Source organism: Epinephelus moara, chromosome 18, assembly GCF_006386435.1.
Source record: "Epinephelus moara isolate mb chromosome 18, YSFRI_EMoa_1.0, whole genome shotgun sequence".
Taxonomy (NCBI): Eukaryota; Metazoa; Chordata; class Actinopteri; order Perciformes; family Serranidae; genus Epinephelus; species Epinephelus moara.
The window spans coordinates 17,668,579-17,686,369 of record NC_065523.1 but is presented as its reverse complement, the minus strand read 5'-3'; the positions used below and the strand labels follow the sequence as shown (position 1 = coordinate 17,686,369).

Sequence of the window (17,791 nt, the reverse complement as noted above, 5' to 3'; positions counted from 1 at the left end):
AATATGATCTGTTATCAGGGAGAAATTAACAACATAGACTATCAAGATTACAGGTGTTCCTGATGTTAGCATGTGGCTACATGTAGCGGTGTATGTTAAGTAGACACTTGCAGTAGCGTGCCTGAAGCAGAAGACCACCAATCTGTCACGAGCTCACGTCAGCTTGTAGCCAAAGTAGGAAAAAATGTTTGGAACACAGTATTCACAACTGTCCAAAGCCTGAGGTTTTTTTCTCACAGGGATTACTTTTAAATATGTGACTCTGACCGTGTTTAATATGAATGTCCGACACAGTAACATTAAACTTGTGACAGATGAAAAGTAAAGGCATAATAGGTCCCTTTTAAGGTTTTGCTGTACTTGCGATATCTGTCCAGGTCTCTATAATCTGTATAACATCTACTCTAATTTATTAAAATTATGTGTGCACTAGAGGCTTTCTCTTTTATTTTAAGATCGAGGATTTTCTCATTCGAGTGTAGTGAAAGCGGTTCCACAAAAATACTCTGTAAGCTCTGCACATTAAATGAACTCTGTCAGATGCAGAAAGCTTTAAACTAGAAAGCTGCAGTAAAGATGTTTACTTTTGGAGACATCTGTAATTGGACGGCCCAGCTGATATTGACTTGCTGTAAGAGGAAGCAGGCTGAACAGAGCTGAGTGTGTGGGTAGGTCTTGGCTAACGTCAGCACCTCATTAGCTCAACCCTGCTGTGCTCATAGGCTCACTGGCTCAGAGGCAGTGGTGCAGAGACCTGGCATGTTTCCACTGAGCCTCTTCCTGTCTCTTCACCCTCTTTCCTCTCCCCATCAATGTCTTTATTCTCTCTATCGTTCTTACGATATTAACTCCCTCTTCATAGCCTCACCCTTCCCTGCACTTTCTCCAAAAAGGATGATGTATAGCATTGTCCGTGAGTGATGTCATCACTGGCAGGCCAATGAGTCCGCGCAGTTTGCTAAGAATGGAGCTTGTTTTTCCACATCATTTCTGGCATTTAGTTTTGTCTACCTCCTCCACTGTGTTCTTTTCTGTCCCCTCAGTCCAAACCATTTTAACCTCCCTTCATTTCTATAACTCTCATGCAGCCATTTCCATCCACTTAATGTTGCTCAATTTCAACTCTTGCTGAAGTGCATTGCTCTCCCTGTAAACCCAGCAGTAACGTGCGCAGTATCAGAATGTTAATGAGAAACATAACGTCTTTAGGGCATGCCATAACTAAAGACAAGTAACGGTCTTACACATGAACATATAGGGGCCTATGCAGAGCTAGTTAAGTGAGTGAGTCGCTGAAATTCACAACATAAATCCGAATACAAGTTCAGACTTGTGCTTCTTAATTTGATTCGTAGGCAGCATAGTTAGATTATTGATAAGTCCATGCCTTCCTCGTGTTTGTGGTTCAGGTAATGAGATTTTCAGCTGTCTGTGTAGTGGTCACAGAAAACTGTGTAAGAACTCCTGACTTCACTATATTAAAACATACACTAGTGCTCATTCAGATGTTGACAAAACAGAGGTTTACCCTGCTGAGACATGTCCTCACTTCATCAGATGATGGCTATGGTGGTTAAGTTTGTTTGTTGACCAAAAGAGAAGGACGAGGAAGAAATATATTCCTTTCTCTGCTGTAGGGCTGCCACTGTGAGGAAATTTTCCCAGCGGTTAATTAACTTATAACAGTACTGGTGTTAGCAATTACACTCAGACATTTTAAAATAAATTTGTGATGACACACTCAATATCTTCAGAGCGCTGTATTACTTTACGGCTAATGCAAACCGAACATTTCTTAATGCTGCAGCTTCACACTAAAAGTGTTTAACTGGCGATACACAAGTTATTATGAAGTCGTCAAATGCAGTGTGTTTGTCAGTGAGGTTAGCACTACGCTATCGTTCATCAGAAATGTTTCTGCAAAACAAGATAGCAGGCATTTTCGGCATTTTTTGACAGCTGATCAGCTGGAAATATTGAACAACTTCACGTTGTTGTTAAAAATAATGATTTAAAGATACATATCGGTTCTGAATATTTGAAACTTTTTCAATACTCATTTTCCACACTATCAGTACATTGATACCAGCTGTGTTTTCTCACTCTCTCTTTTTGTTAATGTTTACTACAGTCATTCTGCTGTTTTTGGCTATTAACCAAGAGAAGAAAAGTTGTCATTGCTATGCCTTTGTTATATTTATCTTTTAGTAAAGATACATATTTGTATGCCCTCTATGTTAGTTGGTATCATGGTATCAAAAATGGTATCAAGTATTTCTCTAGGTATTGTTTGAAAGTTAGCAATTTCAGTATCTTGACAACACTATATTCACATATAAACGGTGTCATCAGATCTATTTACCTCAGTGTGGATATAGTCCTATAGGCAATATCTTGCTGTAAATCACTCACTATTTATATCTGTACTCAGCGTTGTCTGATTGAAGAGCCTTGATATATCATGGTCTGACATTTAGACATTAAATGTTTATTGTTTATTGGGTAGCCTCCAGAGACGCACAGACCTGATGACTGGGCTGAGCTGTGTCGTGGCTGTCCTAGCACCTCATGTTTATGTACATATATGGCGTTGGTTCCCTGTGTCCTCTCATAGGTATTCTCGGCCTGACGGTGGCCGGGGACCAGAGTAGATCAGGAAGCTGCTTCATTCTGGGCAGGCTGACAAGTATATGGAGAGCATCAACACAGCAGTAATTTCTGAGCCTAGCGTTTGGTGTGCGTCGTTGTTTCTTTCCATCTGGCCTTGGAACAGCTGAATAGCAATCTATTTGATGTGAGAAGGATGTGCGCTTTGTGTGGAGGAGAGAACAAGTTGCAGGGGCTGACTGTGCTCTTGTTTTTGCCGCTGGCACCACTGATGTGTGGTTATGTAAGCATCCTGCTTTGTGGGCAGATGAGACTGCGGCAGTGTCCAGTTGTTGTGTAGGAATTGATGGCCCACTGTCAGAGCCCACTATCTCTGTTCAAATTTGCTAATACACTTAGGCTCACAAACACAACTGCACCCTTGCATCACATCGAAGTTTGCTGGATAATCATTATAATCTTCCTCTCCTTTCCTGTCCTCCTTGCAAGAAGAGAAGGTTTTTGAATTTTGAAGTGCAAGCATTGTGTCCCCTTTTTTAAGTTTTTCACTGTATTGACTTTGTTCTTATTCTTCTTTTGTCCTTTTTGCCCCTTTTTAGGTAAGGTTTGTTGGACCCCCTCTGTATGTCAGTATGTGTGTGTGTGGGTGTGTTTTCTTTCTCCCACTCGGCAGTTGACCTCAATGTAACACCCCTTTTACAGTGTACCGTAGGCTAATGGCCTCTGTCAGCTTCCTCCTCTTTGCTTCATAATCACTAAACCTTTATTTCAATCTGCACAAAGAGTAAAAGTGCTTCGATTTGAACAAAGAACAAAAAATCCATTTTAAATCAAGGTAGATTTAGGAAGCCATGATTCCATCACATCCTTTAGAATCATCATCTCCACGTATGTTAGATTTATTTATTTATTTTTTTTTACCTCTTTGAGTTTCCGTTGCTGCTGTCGGGTATCTGATTGGCTGTAACCACGGCTCAGACTTTGAATGGCTTGCAGAGTAGACAAGTTTTCCCCCCTCTGCTTGTTTGCCTGTTTCTACCTCCAAACCTGTGAAACTTGTGTGTATGTGTGTGGTCATTATGTGGGACTGAGATGTGTGTGTGTGTGTGTGTGTGTGTGTGTGTGTCTGTTACTGACCGGGCCATAGAGTCAACTTACAGGGAAAATCTCACCACACTTCTACACCCCGAATGTCTCTGTCCCCATGGTTACACGCTCCCGTCCTCCCCCTGTTTCTTTGCCCCTCCTGCACAGCATGTTTGTCCCAGAGGTGCACTCTTGCCTGCCTCAAACCGTCACACTCACCTGGGGCTTTAAGCAGTGTTGGAGGTAAAACATGGAAGTACTCCTTTTACATGATAGAATGAAAAGTAACACTTCAGACAGATGCACAGTTCATTTTTAAGTGGTAAGACTGCTACTACATAGCATTGCAGACCCAACTCTAAGCACTGCTCAAAGCCTAGCTGGCTCTTTCCTCAGGTACATTTTTTGTGTGTCATGTGTTGTTCCGGGGTCAAGCACATCCCAAAACAAGCTTTTGCTGGCTGTAGGCTGGCGAGGAAATGAAAGAATCTCAGGGAGATTTGCTAACTGGGCTGACAAGCGTCTGCGAGGCAAAAAGCTTAAAGGGGGAAAATGGTGGTCGTCCCTAGAGGCATCTATCATCTCTGCCTAGATATTTGACCACATGTTAAAAAATGGCTAAGTGATTTCCAAAAATAGATGTTTTGATTCATGACTTTTGCTAGAAGATATGCTTCCTTTTTTCCTTTACCTGTCGGAGTTAATACGCCATCAAACCCAGCTGGTTTTTAATCATTCCCTCACCCAGTACAGCTCCTCCAAAAGCACTTATCGGAAGGGGTTTCTATTTTTCTGCTTGGTGAAGGTAAAAAGTGAAGGTTTTTACTGGGGTGTATTTTGTAAGGGGTGGTAGTTTGGTACCTTAGGGGCATATTCTGGTTGAGAGAGCAAGATGGCGCCAGGCTAGGGGCCTGGGGACTGGGACGAGTGGTTGGGAGAGAGTGGTGAGAGGAAATCCCTGTAAGCACCTAGCCCTGAGTGAAGGGATGAGGGGGGTGGGGAGAGGGGTGACACACTGAAGCCCCTCTGGTAATAAACCCCCCTAAACCCCACAACCACACTCCCAACCCCACCCTCCCTTCTCTATGTGCCTCAATCTTCCTGCTTAACCAATTGGTGTTTCTTTTTTACAGCGATTTGATCCTGCCCATGTTGTGCTGATGGTAAACTTAGTGGTAAATGTTATTTTATCCCCCAATTGAATTGTTTTTATTTTTTATTTTGGTTTAATTTCTCCCATTTTTTTCGTTTTCCTCTCATCAGAGCACCAATGCTACATAGGCTTTCAATTCTCTCTGTATTAGTCCTCATTCTGCTGCTTGTATATTATCATGCATATGTATTACTCTTAGAACATTGTCATTTTGTTTGTTTTCAGTTTTTTTTTAAACCTTGTGATTCACACCCTGTGATTTAGATGCACATGTTTTTGTCTGGTCCCTTTCTTTTCCACTGGAATGGGTAATGTGGAAGTATTGTCACTGTGTTTAAAGATTGGTGATAGCTTGGGATGACTGTAATTGTTCATTAATCTTTAATTCTGGGTCTGGCTTGTGACTCCATCCAGACAGACCACTGCAGTGGCTGACAAACAGACCAATCCCCCCCCCTTTTTTTTTGGTTTCACTTCTCTACTGCTGTTGGGCAAAGAGCGTGAACACACATCAGCAGATAGTCTTGTGATCTAGATATCACACAATCAGTCCTCTCCTCTCACTTCCTCAGTGGAATAAGGTCTCCATGATTATGCAATCAGAGTTAGGTTTCCAGCTAAAAGCACACCCAGCTGACACTGCAGTGGGACTGAGAGTCCAGGCAGGCCATTACATGTTACAGTGCCCATGCATCTATGATTTCAGAATTAATATGTCATTGGGCTGTGATGACTAAATTATGTGAGGAAAGTGCAGTAATGACACAAATAGCAACATCAAATAATGGTCTTACCTTCCTTCTGCCCAGGAAGGTAAGAATGTGCCAGGAGGTCCCTCCATTTAAAAAAATAGATTCATACTTTAAGCTGGGCCCACACTATATGATTTGAGCTTGTTTTAAAAATGTTATTGTTTAACTTCCACTCCTACTGTACTAATAAATCGTCTGTGATGTAAAGCCAAAGCTCACAATTTATGTGCTCAAGCTGTACGATTTGATTGTCAAGCCACGGCTTGAGCACTCAAACTGTTCAGGTAGAATACCAAATAAAACAACCAGATGGCCCCTACTGACCGTTCAGGCTATTGACAGTTGCCAATAAAGATTAGTTTAAAAACTGTGAGACAGGTAGAAGTTTCTTTGCTTGTGAAGTTTTTTAATGTAACACCAGTACGTCTCACAGTAATATATTATTGCAAACATTTCTCTCATTTATATCAGTTGTGATAGGAGGCATGTGTGCTGTTGCCACAGCTGGACCAACTTAACCTTCATGTTTTCCGTCGGCATGATGTGTTGTGTTCCCATGGGAATTTTTGATGCTCTTGTTTGCGACTTTGTGCAGACTCAGTGAGGTAAGAAAGTCACTAACCTAGGGTCAATACTAGGGTGTCGACTTGTGGCCTTACTTCAATTGTGCGTGAGCCTGATGACAGCCGACCAAATTTTCTGACATGTCAGAAATTATCCAAGCGTCTGACGGCTGGTCCATAGCAACAGGGTTATTTTAGTCAACTAATACTAAACTAAAAATGAAACCAGGTGTTAAAAATCATTTTAGTTAACTGAAATTAAAATAGAAACAAAACTAACTGAAAGGACATTGTGTACCTACAAAACTAACATAAAAACAAAAAAGTTTGTAGACTTGTAAACAAAAATGTAAAATGAAATAAAAAAAATATACCGAAAATTAAAACACTGTAATAACATTGGGGAGCAGTTGAATGGGCTATGATTGATCCTCGCTCCCCATTCTACACTGCACAGCAAACGATGCCCGATGAGGTTCAAATTTGGTCCAACTCCAAAATGAGTCGTGCGGCTCAAATAAATCAGAAACAGGCTCAGATTGTACAGTGTGTGCTCCGCTTAAGGAAAGCTAAAAACCTCTAAATGCGTCAGTATTTGGTGCTTTTTACATGTTGTATCTGGGCTCTTTTGGCTCAAAGTATTATTTAAGCAGGGCATTGGAAAACGCATGGTATTAAACCACTGGCCCTACTTGGCGCAGGTATCACAGCATTAAAACTGTACATTTGCAAACCCAGTGCTTGTAGTTATTCCATATGCCCAATGGTATACATAAATATTGATTCATTACAAAATAACTAACTTGAATGTGTGGGAGGAAAAAAAACTGAAACCAAACTGAATTGATAATCACTATCAGTAAGATCGATTATTGTATCTGGCTGGCAACAGGAGCAGCAGAACTAGTCCAAATTCTTTTATGCCTTTTGTTTTGAGACTCCCCTGTCTATCTGTCTGTCTGTCCTCCCCCTTCCTTCTCCCCCCTGCCCATACCCATGTTTTGCCAGGTAAGTATCCCCATCCCTTGCACTGTCACCATGGCGATACCTGGCCTGTGACGTCACTCTGCTGTAGTTCAGTGCTTGTGTCCTTTTTTAATTTTACTCTGTCTTTCTCTCTGCTTTGTTTGGCTGATTATGAGTGGATTAAGCAATTCTGTGTCAATCTCCAAAGTAGTTTTGATTTTTTTATATATTTTATATCTTTAATGTTTCATTCTGTTTTTTTGGTTGTCTTTGGTTTGTTTATTTTTCTACAGTTAATTTCCTTCCGATCTAGCTCTTTTCACAGCTTACGTAACGTAGCTTAAGTAGACAGGAAAAATAGTCTCTCAGCTCTTGTCATGATGAGGAAGGGGGCCTGGGACAAGGGAACAGATTTTGACCTCGGGACAGTGGAAGGGGCTTGCAAGGGTCAGCCAGCCTGCAGACAGTTCAGAAAGAGATGATGCAATAGGCCTTAGATAATATTGGGAGGCTTTGTTCCCCCTCATGGAGGATGTCGCAGTGGCAGCAGCTGCGCAGGCCTGTTGCAACTCCCTTCACACACACACTGACGCACCACACACACAGTCCCTCAAGCTGTAGTGTCCTTGATAAACTTGGCATTCTGGTTTAACAGGACTGCAGCAATGAACGGGTGGAGGAGGGGTGGTGGGTTGCACGACTACATTGAAGAGATATGAAAACAGACTGGCTTAAAGTTGGCAGTCCTGTTTCCAGTGAACTTTGTCTCCAGTAAAACATATTGCTGAACAACCCTGTTGCCCTTGACTTCATTCAGTACAATAATTTCAATAATTGACTCATTCAAAAATGATAATCAGCAGTCAGGTCAAATGTAAGTGAAGTGAGATAAATTGATCTATACTTGGTGGCTGCAGTAAGCTGTGAGAATGGCTGGTGTTTGGTTCACTGTAGCTTTCTGGTCTCTTTGCACTTCAAGGCAAAATTTTCTAACCCCAGCACCCTATGCTCTAAAAGCAGGCTGTCTCCGAGCTGGCCCTCCGTCTCAGTCTCAGAAACTCACCTTGTTCTCTCTCTGTCTCTTTTCCCTCAGGACGCACCGACCCTGTGCCCATCATCCTCAAATATGATGTCATGGGAATGGGACGGATGGAGATGGAGGTAAGACGCTGTTTATTTTATTTCCATCACTAATAAGGACATAGTAGAGGCACCGGGCGGGTTTTAAATGGTCCAACAAACTGTCAGTGTCCAGCAGCTTAAAGGGAAACTGGTATATTTCAACCTGGACCCTGTTTTCCCATGTTTCTGTGTCTAAGTGAGAATTGAGAGAGACTGCCGCAGGCTCAGACTGTCATGTAAAGTGTCTGACAACATTACAGAAAAGACCCTCCAGAGAAATGATATGTTTGTTATTTTGACCAAGTCTCTCTCAAGGAGAAGTCTCACTCTGAAATCTCATGAGAGTGACATGCTGTAGGAATAACAATGGTGGAAACGTTAGTGCGAAGTGGATAGAACAGTGCCGGTAAGAGTATGTGGGGTTGGAGTGCAGTAAGTGTCACTTAGTGTTATCGAAAAGATGTTCAGTGTCATGACTGAATACAACATCAATTAAAGCTAAGGTAAAACATTTCATTACTCTTTTAGGTTTTTCCATGATGTTGCCAGACACCTATAATAACAGTCTGAGCTTGCCAGTGGCAAAAACAAGTACTTTTAATGGACTTAAATTGATGGTGCACAGTTACCCATAGGGATTGCATTGCAGCCTGATTTGTCATTGTGGCTGCAGTGATCTCGCACAAAACTGTCTTCAGATAGAAAAACAACAAATATGGTCCAGTCTGCTCTGAGCTTGTTTTGATATTGGACAACATTGCTTTTGAGCTTTAACCTTATTTCACTGCAACCATTGCTGAGAGGTATAATAAAATAAAGAACATGTGGTGACTCAGTGCTGACTTCTTAACAGTCTCTGGAAGGATCATAGGCTGCTTCGAATCCAATTCCATGGTAAAAGACCCAAACATGAGCCACAGAGCAGGGCTGTACATCAATGTTTTTTGCACATAGCACTGGTGTTACAGAGGTTGAAAGTTTTGTAGCACAGACCACAAAATTGTAGCACAAGTATAAGCGTATTATATAAGTCTATTGCAGTTTGAGACTATTCAAATTATTTTTTCATAACCTTTAAATGCATATAGCACTGAAAAATGCAGAAACTGTTTTAAATGTTTTATTTATATATATATATATAGAGAGAGAGAGAGAGAGAGAGAGAGAGAGAGAGACTTTGTCTGTGTTGTACATGTTATGTATGAAATGTTTATATAGTCACAGCGCTACATTTTTATTAACACATCTGTCACCCACATTCGCGCTGTCTCACCATCACATCATAGACTACAACTACCAAGTAGAGTAGCACTTGGCTATGGATTCACCTCACCCACAAACAAGCAAACAAACCTTCACCTCAAACAAACACGCTACATAAATCTGTATAGCACAGGTGAAACTATGGTAATTTTTTTCACTGCACTGATTGATTCTTGCAGAGTACGTGCTATGCATACGTTGCACTGTACTGTACAGCCCTGAGCACCATGCACAGCGCCAAGTTTCAGCTGGAGTCGTGTAGAGCTCGGCAGCATTGGACTGTTGAGCAGCAAGAAACATTCTCTGAAGTTATCAATCACGATTCGCTGACTGGCAGCCTGACAGACAAATGTGAGAGTGGTGGATGCCAAGAGAGCACTCACCTGAATGAATGAATAGGTACCAAATACAAATCGGTCATTGGAGAAAGATTCATGGTTTGGGTTAGGTGCCTTTAGCACTGACGTGTCAGTGCTACAGCACACAGTGACATATGACATGGTCCTGTGTCTTTGTGGTTACTGCTCCAACATGACAGGGATTGTGTGCATCCATCAAACACCTTTGACATGGACAGGCCTTAAAAAAGAATATACGCTATGATACAGCAACACTAGCTGCCTCAGTAATGCTGCAGGTGCTTCTACTCTGCTTCCTGCGGAATGTAACTTGGAATTTAAAATACATTTGACCTTCACAATTTCGGCTGAATATCATCTATGAACCTTAAGAAGACCTATGCTTCTTTGTTGACGTGTTCCCACAGTCCATCTTGTCTTTACTATTAAAGTCCAATAGAATTTTTTTGTCTCCTAGAGTATGCATATCTGCTCTGTAACTTTCTTGTCATGTGTTCTCCTTTGATAATACTAGAAGAGAGAAATTGATATTTTATATATGTATTTTTGGGTTTCATGATGGCACCCCCTAGTTTTGCATTAATTCAGTTACCTATATGAAGGACTTGTTTTGATTCGGCCACCGGCAAAAAGGGACTAATAAATGTGATATTAGTTTAAGTTCAGGCTTCTGTTACCATAAATAACATGTATCAGAAATCACGAGCAACACAAGCTGACCGATCATAACCCCTGTAGTCCAGATGTGCCAGCAGCATAACAGCTTGTCCACACATTGCATTAAACATATATAAGATTAATTTTGACGTGTTCCTTTTGATTCAGGAGTGTTTTGTTTTGTTTTCTGCAAGTGCTGTAACTGCTGTCTGTCCTTGTAGCTGGACTATGCAGAGGACGCCACAGAGAAGAGAAGAGTGCTCGAAGTGGAGAAAGAGGACACAGAAGAACTGCGGCAAAAATACAAGGTGAAGCCCTGCACCCTTGGTTCATTCTGAAAACTAATGTTGGTTTTGTTCTATTAGGGCTGCTGCAGCACATCTAATGAGGAAGAAAATATAGAACTCTAGTACTCTGGTTATTTAATTAAGTCTTGTCTTCAACTCTTTGAGGACAGTCAGATTCATTCACACATTCCTTCCTGTATTTCCCATCAACTACAGGACCAGATGGAAAAGGAGAAAGCCATTGCCAAGGCTCTGGAAGACCTGAGAGCCAATTTCTACTGTGAGCTATGTGACAAGCAGTACACCAAACACCAGGAATTTGACAACCACATTAACTCGTATGACCACGCTCACAAGCAGGTATTGCTGCTTATTAATGGTGATCTGTATGTGTTACAACATGAGAGAGATGTCTTTTCTCTGAGAGAAGAGATCTTGATGTACTTTGTTTCTCCCTGTCTTGCTTTTGTTTATTGCAGAGGCTAAAAGAGCTGAAGCAGCGAGAGTTTGCTCGTAATGTGTCATCTCGCTCCAGAAAAGATGGAAAGAAGCAAGAAAAGATGCTGCGCCGATTGCATGAGCTGGCTGAGCAGAGGAAACAGCAGGACCGGTAAGAATTTGTTCATGGAGTGCCCTCTGCTGGCTGGACTTCAAAACATATCTGCAGTGGTTTTACAATTGCATGTCTGTTGTGTGTTGAAGAATAAATGTGTAACCTGGGTCAAACAAAAACTACAAATAAAACCAGAAATACATATTTTATTTAATTTAACAATTCACTCTCACAGTAGATTAATATATAGAATTTAAAATTATTTCTCAAAGTGAAGCCAGACATGTCAAATACGTTACTATAATAATTCCTTGTATTCCTATTTTTTAAGTTGATAAAACTGATTCCAAATAGGGAAAGCTACAAGGACCCTCTTGGGCTCTTTGACCTTGTTAAGATTGCCAGTCCAAATCGTATCCAGTTTGTATCCAGAATGATTTTAGAAAGTCTGGACAGGAAGAAAGAAAAACACAGGAAATACGATTTTTGCAGATCCAAACCACATTTGGGTGATGTTTGAAATGTGATTCCAAATGGATTTCTGCAGATGCATCTCAGTCCAGATGCTTTAGCTGCTGAAATCAGATTTCAGAAGTGTCTTTTGTGTCATATTCAATGCGAAACACACACTGACATTGTGAAATCCACAGTTAAAGAAGTGCTCAGTAGAATCCATACTGCTACTATCAGAGCACTATGAAATAGTTTGGTGCAACAGGAGTTCAGCACCGCAACTTGGCAGCACGATTGTTTGGAGGGTGAAATGATGGACCTCCATTTTTCTTTTTTCTGCGATGGAAAGCCGCATCACCAGTGTAACCATGCAATTACTGATGCCTACGTCATTACCACAGCAACCTGTGCAGATTGATTGGTGATGTCTGGACACACAAATCCGATCTGATCATTTGCAAATAATAGTGTGGACACTCTGTCTTAGAAATCTGATTTGAGGAATGAATCTAATTTGCCTGCAGTCTGAATGTAAATTTTGTGATGGTAAATAAACACAAGTATTTGGTATTTTTTCACCTGTAAATATTTATCCCACACATCTTATTGTAATTACACTTTTGTGTTTCAGTACTCCAGGAAGCGGGCCCATGTTCAAAACTACCACAGTGGCTGTGGATGGAGAGAAGTCAGAAGATGGCGACATGACGCCTGAGAACACTGCTTTGACAGACTGTGTCCTGGAAGGATCACTGGCAGATAAAACCGGGGAATCCTCCCCGAAGCCAGGCCCAACCATCAGCTTCTCTCTGGGGAAGAACAGCTCCTCCTCGCCAACCCCCAGTGGCGGCTCCAAAGTCAGTGTGTCCTTCTCTTTTGCCAAGAAAGCCCCAGTAAAGCTGGAGACAGCAGCGGCAGTGTTTGCTGATCATGGAGAGGAAGCTATGGAGGAAGAAGATGGCCAGGAGGGAGAAAAGGCTGGAGGGCAGGAGGAGACATCTGGCTGCGGTACAGACAGCCCTAAAGCAGGATCAGGAGGAGGTGAAGGAGGAGACAGTGCTAGTGTGGTGGGGACGGAAGAGGTGCAGCAGCCTGATGATGGAGCCTCTCTAGCCTCCACTCTCAACAAACTGAAAATGATGATGAAAAAAGAGGAAGGATATGCTGGACAAGAGCCTCAGTACTATCACTATATACCTCCAGCTCACTGCCGGGTAAAGCCTCACTTCCAGTTTTTGCTGTTTATGAAGGCCAGTGATCAGTGTACGAGCAAAGACGAGGAAGACGAGGAAGAGGGGCAGGAAGAGAAGAAGGTTGAAGATAGTTCTGAACAGAAGGAGCCCAATGTTACAGAGTGCAAGACTGAAAAAGAACGAGATAATGACACTTTATCCCCTGACCCAGAGCCAGCTCCTCCATCGCCTAAAGTGAAGACGGAGGATGCCTCTTCATGCACAGCAGATGCAGCTCCTGTGGTCCCCACTTCCCCTACACAAAAAGCAGAGAGCACACAGGAAACTCTGGACTCCAGCTCGGGTCCTAAAATCCCCACAGGTCCCTTCTTCCCAGTTCTGAGCAAAGACGAGAGCACGACCCTGCAGTGGCCCTCTGAGCTCCTCGAATTCACAAAAGCTCAGCCCTCCCTGTCTTACAGTTGTAATCCCCTCTACTTTGACTTCAAGCTGTCCCGCAACAAAGGAGCACGTGGTGGGAAAGCAGCAAAGTCCCCTAAGCCTTGTGAAGAGTCTGAGGACAAGGGGCAAGAGACGGCTGCCTCGACAGCTGAAGTAGACATAGCTACTAAACCTGGGACTAGCACTGACAAAGACAAGCCACTGGTGAAGGGAGAGCCTGGGCAACAAGAAGGTGACGAGCAAAAGCCTGCAGCTGGCAGCAGTGGTGCCAAGAAGAAAAAGAAAAAGAAGAAGCATAAGAAATCTGCAAAGCATTCAAAACGCAAAGGAAAAGACAAGGGAGCAAAAGAAAATGCAGAGGGCGAGACTGAGGTTACGCAAGAGAAGCCCAAGAAAAAGAAAAAACACAAACGGAAGAAGAGCAAAAACAAAGCTCCAGATCAAGATGAGGCACCGGGTGATGAAAAGGAAAAAGCTAAACCAAAGTCAGAAGATAAAGCCGTTGCCTCCTCTGTTCAGCCGACAACTGGAGGGGGAGGAGCTACGGGAAACACAGGAGTAGAACTGGGAAAGAGGAAACGTGCCACGAAGGAAGTGCCTTGCAAGTCTGGAGCAGAGGAGGGAGGAGCCGGGAAAGGCACTGACAAGGTCAACTCCTCAGAGGAGCACAGTGGCACCAAGCGACAAAAGACTGACTCCAGTGCACCTCAAAGTGCCTCCTGCTCCACCTCAGCCCAAAAGAGCCCAGGTCCTGGTCGACCTCCCAGCAGCGAGAGTGAAGAAGAGGGTGGCTCTAATACACAGCGCTCTCGTCATCACAGGTCAAGTCCTCGGGAACAACGCCGCCACCATAGTGAGGAATCAGGGCGGTCTTGCAGTCGTTCTTCAAGACGTGGGGAAAGACGAGGCAGCAGTCGTAGGCGCCATCGTGGCCAAACCTCCCGTAGTCATTCATACTCCAGCAGTTCCGAGCGCTCCTCAGCCGGCAGCAGCGCCTACAGCCACCGTAGCCGCAGCTACTCAGACAGCTACAGCGACTACAGCACAGAGGGTCGCAGGCGGAGACACTCTAAACGTTCGTCAGACTCTGAGTATGAGAGGAGGGGCAGCCGAGGGCGTAGACGATCCAGGAGACATCAGTACTCCTCTTCATCCTCAGAAGACTCCCGCTCACGTTCACGCAGCTACAGCCGCAGGAAGAGGCACCGGCGGCACCATCGGAGCAGCTCAAGAAGCTCCAGTAGCTGGAGCCGCAGCACCAGTGCGAGATCCTGGAGGCGCAGCTACAGCAGAAGCCACAGCTCAGCCAGCCGCTCCTCCAGTTCCACCAAAGGCTCTCCTCGCAGACGAGGCCCCAGGGCTCGAGGGGACACCGACGCACACCGGAGAGACTTCAACCGCTCTTGCATCTACCGCTCCCAGTCTCCACGTTCATCTTCATCACGAGGCCTTAATCGCAACACCCATTCATCCAGCTCACAGTCACTGAGGCCAGGGGGGTCCCGAGATGCCGGGGAACAGAAAAACACCCTCACTGCGCGCCAGCTGCTGGAGAAGGTTCAGTCTAAAAAAAGCTCTGATGATTCTGCCACAGGAACAAAATCTGGGATTAAGATTAAGGACCCACCACAGGGATACTTTGGTCCCAAACTTCCTCCGACCCTGGGAAACAAAGCCATGTTGCCGCTTTTTGGTAAGCTGCAGGCAGGGAAGAAACCACTGATCCCCCTAACCAGACCTGATGAGGGTGAGAAGTCAGGAGCAGGGAAGTGCTCCGAGGCTGAGGCAGAGGTTATTCTGGTTGAGCCTATAAGGGAGTTCCCCCCTCCACCACCACCTCCAGCTCCTCCGGTTCAGAAGGTTGAGGAGGCCCCGCAGATCACAGTGGTGCAAGAGGAGACACAGCACCCTGCTACAGAAGCCCAGGTGCACCAAGAACCCCGGCCGTTGTTTGAACAGGAGCCTTCCATGATGATGCCCCAGTACCAAGGGGAATCAGGACAGGACGCTTCTCAGATCTCCATGATGGAGTCCCTCATGCCAGAAATGCAGCAGCAGCAGCAGCAGCAGCAGCCTCCAATGCATGCCTACCCTGCTTACCCACCACCCAACCTGGAGGAGGATGGCATGGAGGCAGAGGAGGATGGACTGGCTCCTTTAGAGAGTCAGCCCATTACGTTTACGCCAGAGGAGATGGAGAAATACAGCAAGCTGCAACAGGCTGCACAGCAGCACATCCAGCAGCAGCTTTTGGCCAAGCAGGTAAAGACATTTCCGTCTGCTGCTGCAGCTGCAGCAGCCGCTGCAGCAGCTGCCAACTTGGCCCCAGCTCCCCCTCCCCCAGCCCTGCAGCAGATCCACATCCAGCAGCCCACTGTGTCTGTAGCCTCCGGCACATCGATTACCACAGTGCAACACGCCATCCTGCAGCACCACGCTGCCACTGCTGCAGCCATGGGCATCCATCCAGCACATGCCCACCACCCACACCCTGCACATGCCCAGTTGGCCCAGGTACACCACATTCCCCAGCACCACCTTACCCCCATCTCCCTGTCTCCTTTGGGCCACTCCCTCGGTCATTCTCTGGGACACTCACTTGGACATGCTGGGCTGATTCCTGCCCACCCAACAGCCTTCCTCTCTGGTCAGCCTATACATATTATACCAGCTTCTGCACTTCACCACACCCCTTTAGCTCTCCACCATGTACCACATACAGCCCTCTACCCCACACTTTTCACACCTCGGCCCTCACAAGCTGCTGCAGCAGCAGCTCTCCAACTTCATCCACTGTTACACCCAATTTTCTCAGGACAGGACCTCCAGCACCCACCTAACCATGGCTCTTGAGTAACGATACAAGTGAAGGAGTAAAGTCACAGCACCCAACCACTAGAAGAAAGACTTAACCTAACTTGGCTTGGTTTAGGGTTTTAAGATGAAGTCTTGGCAGCAACATGCAGGCAGTGAGACAGGAAGCTGTCAATAAACCATTTTACCGGTCAACACAGTGCAGAAGTTGTAGCCACAAAGTGGTGCTACTTGTGTTTGGTTCAAATTTGACACTAACACTTTCTTCTGGTTCACGTGAGATTTTTTTGTTCATGTTTTGCCCTGAACAGGGTGTAAATTTAAAAAGACTTCAAGACACTGGTTTATATTCCATCTTGAGGTATATTAACATCACCCATTTATTTTTGAAGGAGAAGTCAGAGAAACCACTGGAGTTTTTTTTTTTCGTTTACCATGTAGAAATATTATTCTCACAGTTTTCTGCTCATTTTGGCAGCCAAAGAGAGACGTATTGGCTGGAGCTATGAGCTGATCATGTTAAGAGGAGTATGAGGTAGGCAAATGGCTTCGACTCTGTAATGTAACCTTCAGAGACAGACTACTTCATATTTACTGATATTGTTTATGTTCTCATATGACTACTTGCTCTCTATTGGATTATCAAATAATTTGTAATGCAGTAACTTGTACATATATATCAGTGTGTAATGTGAAGAATCCCACCAATGATGACCATATGAAATTACAGCTATGGTGTCCAAATCGGTATGACATAAGAACCCCCTCTCTAAGCGAGGGGGAGATGTGATGTAAGGGTTGTAACATCCCTGATGCTCTGAGGCAAAGTTCATGTTCCCTGTGGTGAGGGTGCACCTGAAAAAAATTGCACTGAAAATCTGTACATGGAGATGGTGCGTTTGCATCATGTAACAATAAGATTGTAGTATACTGCAATAATTGTATTTTTCTGTTTTTAAATTATTTTCCAAAATGCTCTTCAAAAGAAGGGTTGTGTTTTGCTTTTGTGTAATTTTGTAAATAAAACTGCTGTAGATTAACCTATTAACATTTTAGAGGTTTGGTATTGGAAAAAAAAACAGAACCATGAGATGGATGGAAGCTGGTCACATGTATGTATTTTATCACGTTTGTTTCTAAATTAGCCCAGTTAAGATGGGCTGGGATGGTAAAGGATAGTGGTTTGTCAAACAGTAGCAACTCTGTATTTTTTAAAAACTTACTGTTTCAGCAAATAAAATCTTGAGTTCATGTGTGTTTTTCTATAATATGTAGAGGGAACAAAACTGACATGTAAACATTTAAACTTTTAACCACCCGGCAGTCAGAGGGATGAAAACACCTGCACCGCTTCATCTGGAAGAAGCCAAGCAGTCCCTGCAGGGATGAGTGTCAAAAATGAAACACTAGATGGTGCCTTGGTTGCCTCAAATATACGTGTGAAAGCAGTATATCAACAGAGGCAATTAAGCAGCAGAGTAAAACATCCCCGAGTTTGAACTTTGTTTCTGTTTCCAGCAGT

At 43.9% G+C, this 17,791-nt stretch overlaps 1 protein-coding gene across 5 annotated transcripts in view; it reads left to right on the top strand.

The window, feature by feature from the left end:
- The window catches only part of gpatch8 (G patch domain containing 8), a 32,699-nt gene extending 15,179 nt beyond the window's left edge, over nt 1-17,520 (top strand). For 3 of the 5 annotated variants that reach the window (XM_050069865.1, XM_050069866.1, XM_050069867.1), the window contains 5 exons: nt 8,221-8,288; nt 10,750-10,836; nt 11,032-11,175; nt 11,295-11,425; nt 12,453-17,520. In XM_050069865.1, coding sequence (XP_049925822.1) covers nt 8,221-8,288; nt 10,750-10,836; nt 11,032-11,175; nt 11,295-11,425; nt 12,453-16,308 — 4,286 coding nt within the window. In that variant the 3' untranslated portion in view covers nt 16,309-17,520. Of the gene's footprint in view, nt 1-4,826; nt 4,869-8,220; nt 8,289-10,749; nt 10,837-11,031; nt 11,176-11,294; nt 11,426-12,452 lie in introns of all 5 variants that reach the window. The other 2 variants (XM_050069869.1, XM_050069868.1) reach the window with 1 other exon arrangement.
- Nucleotides 17,521-17,791: the final 271 nt, after the last annotated feature.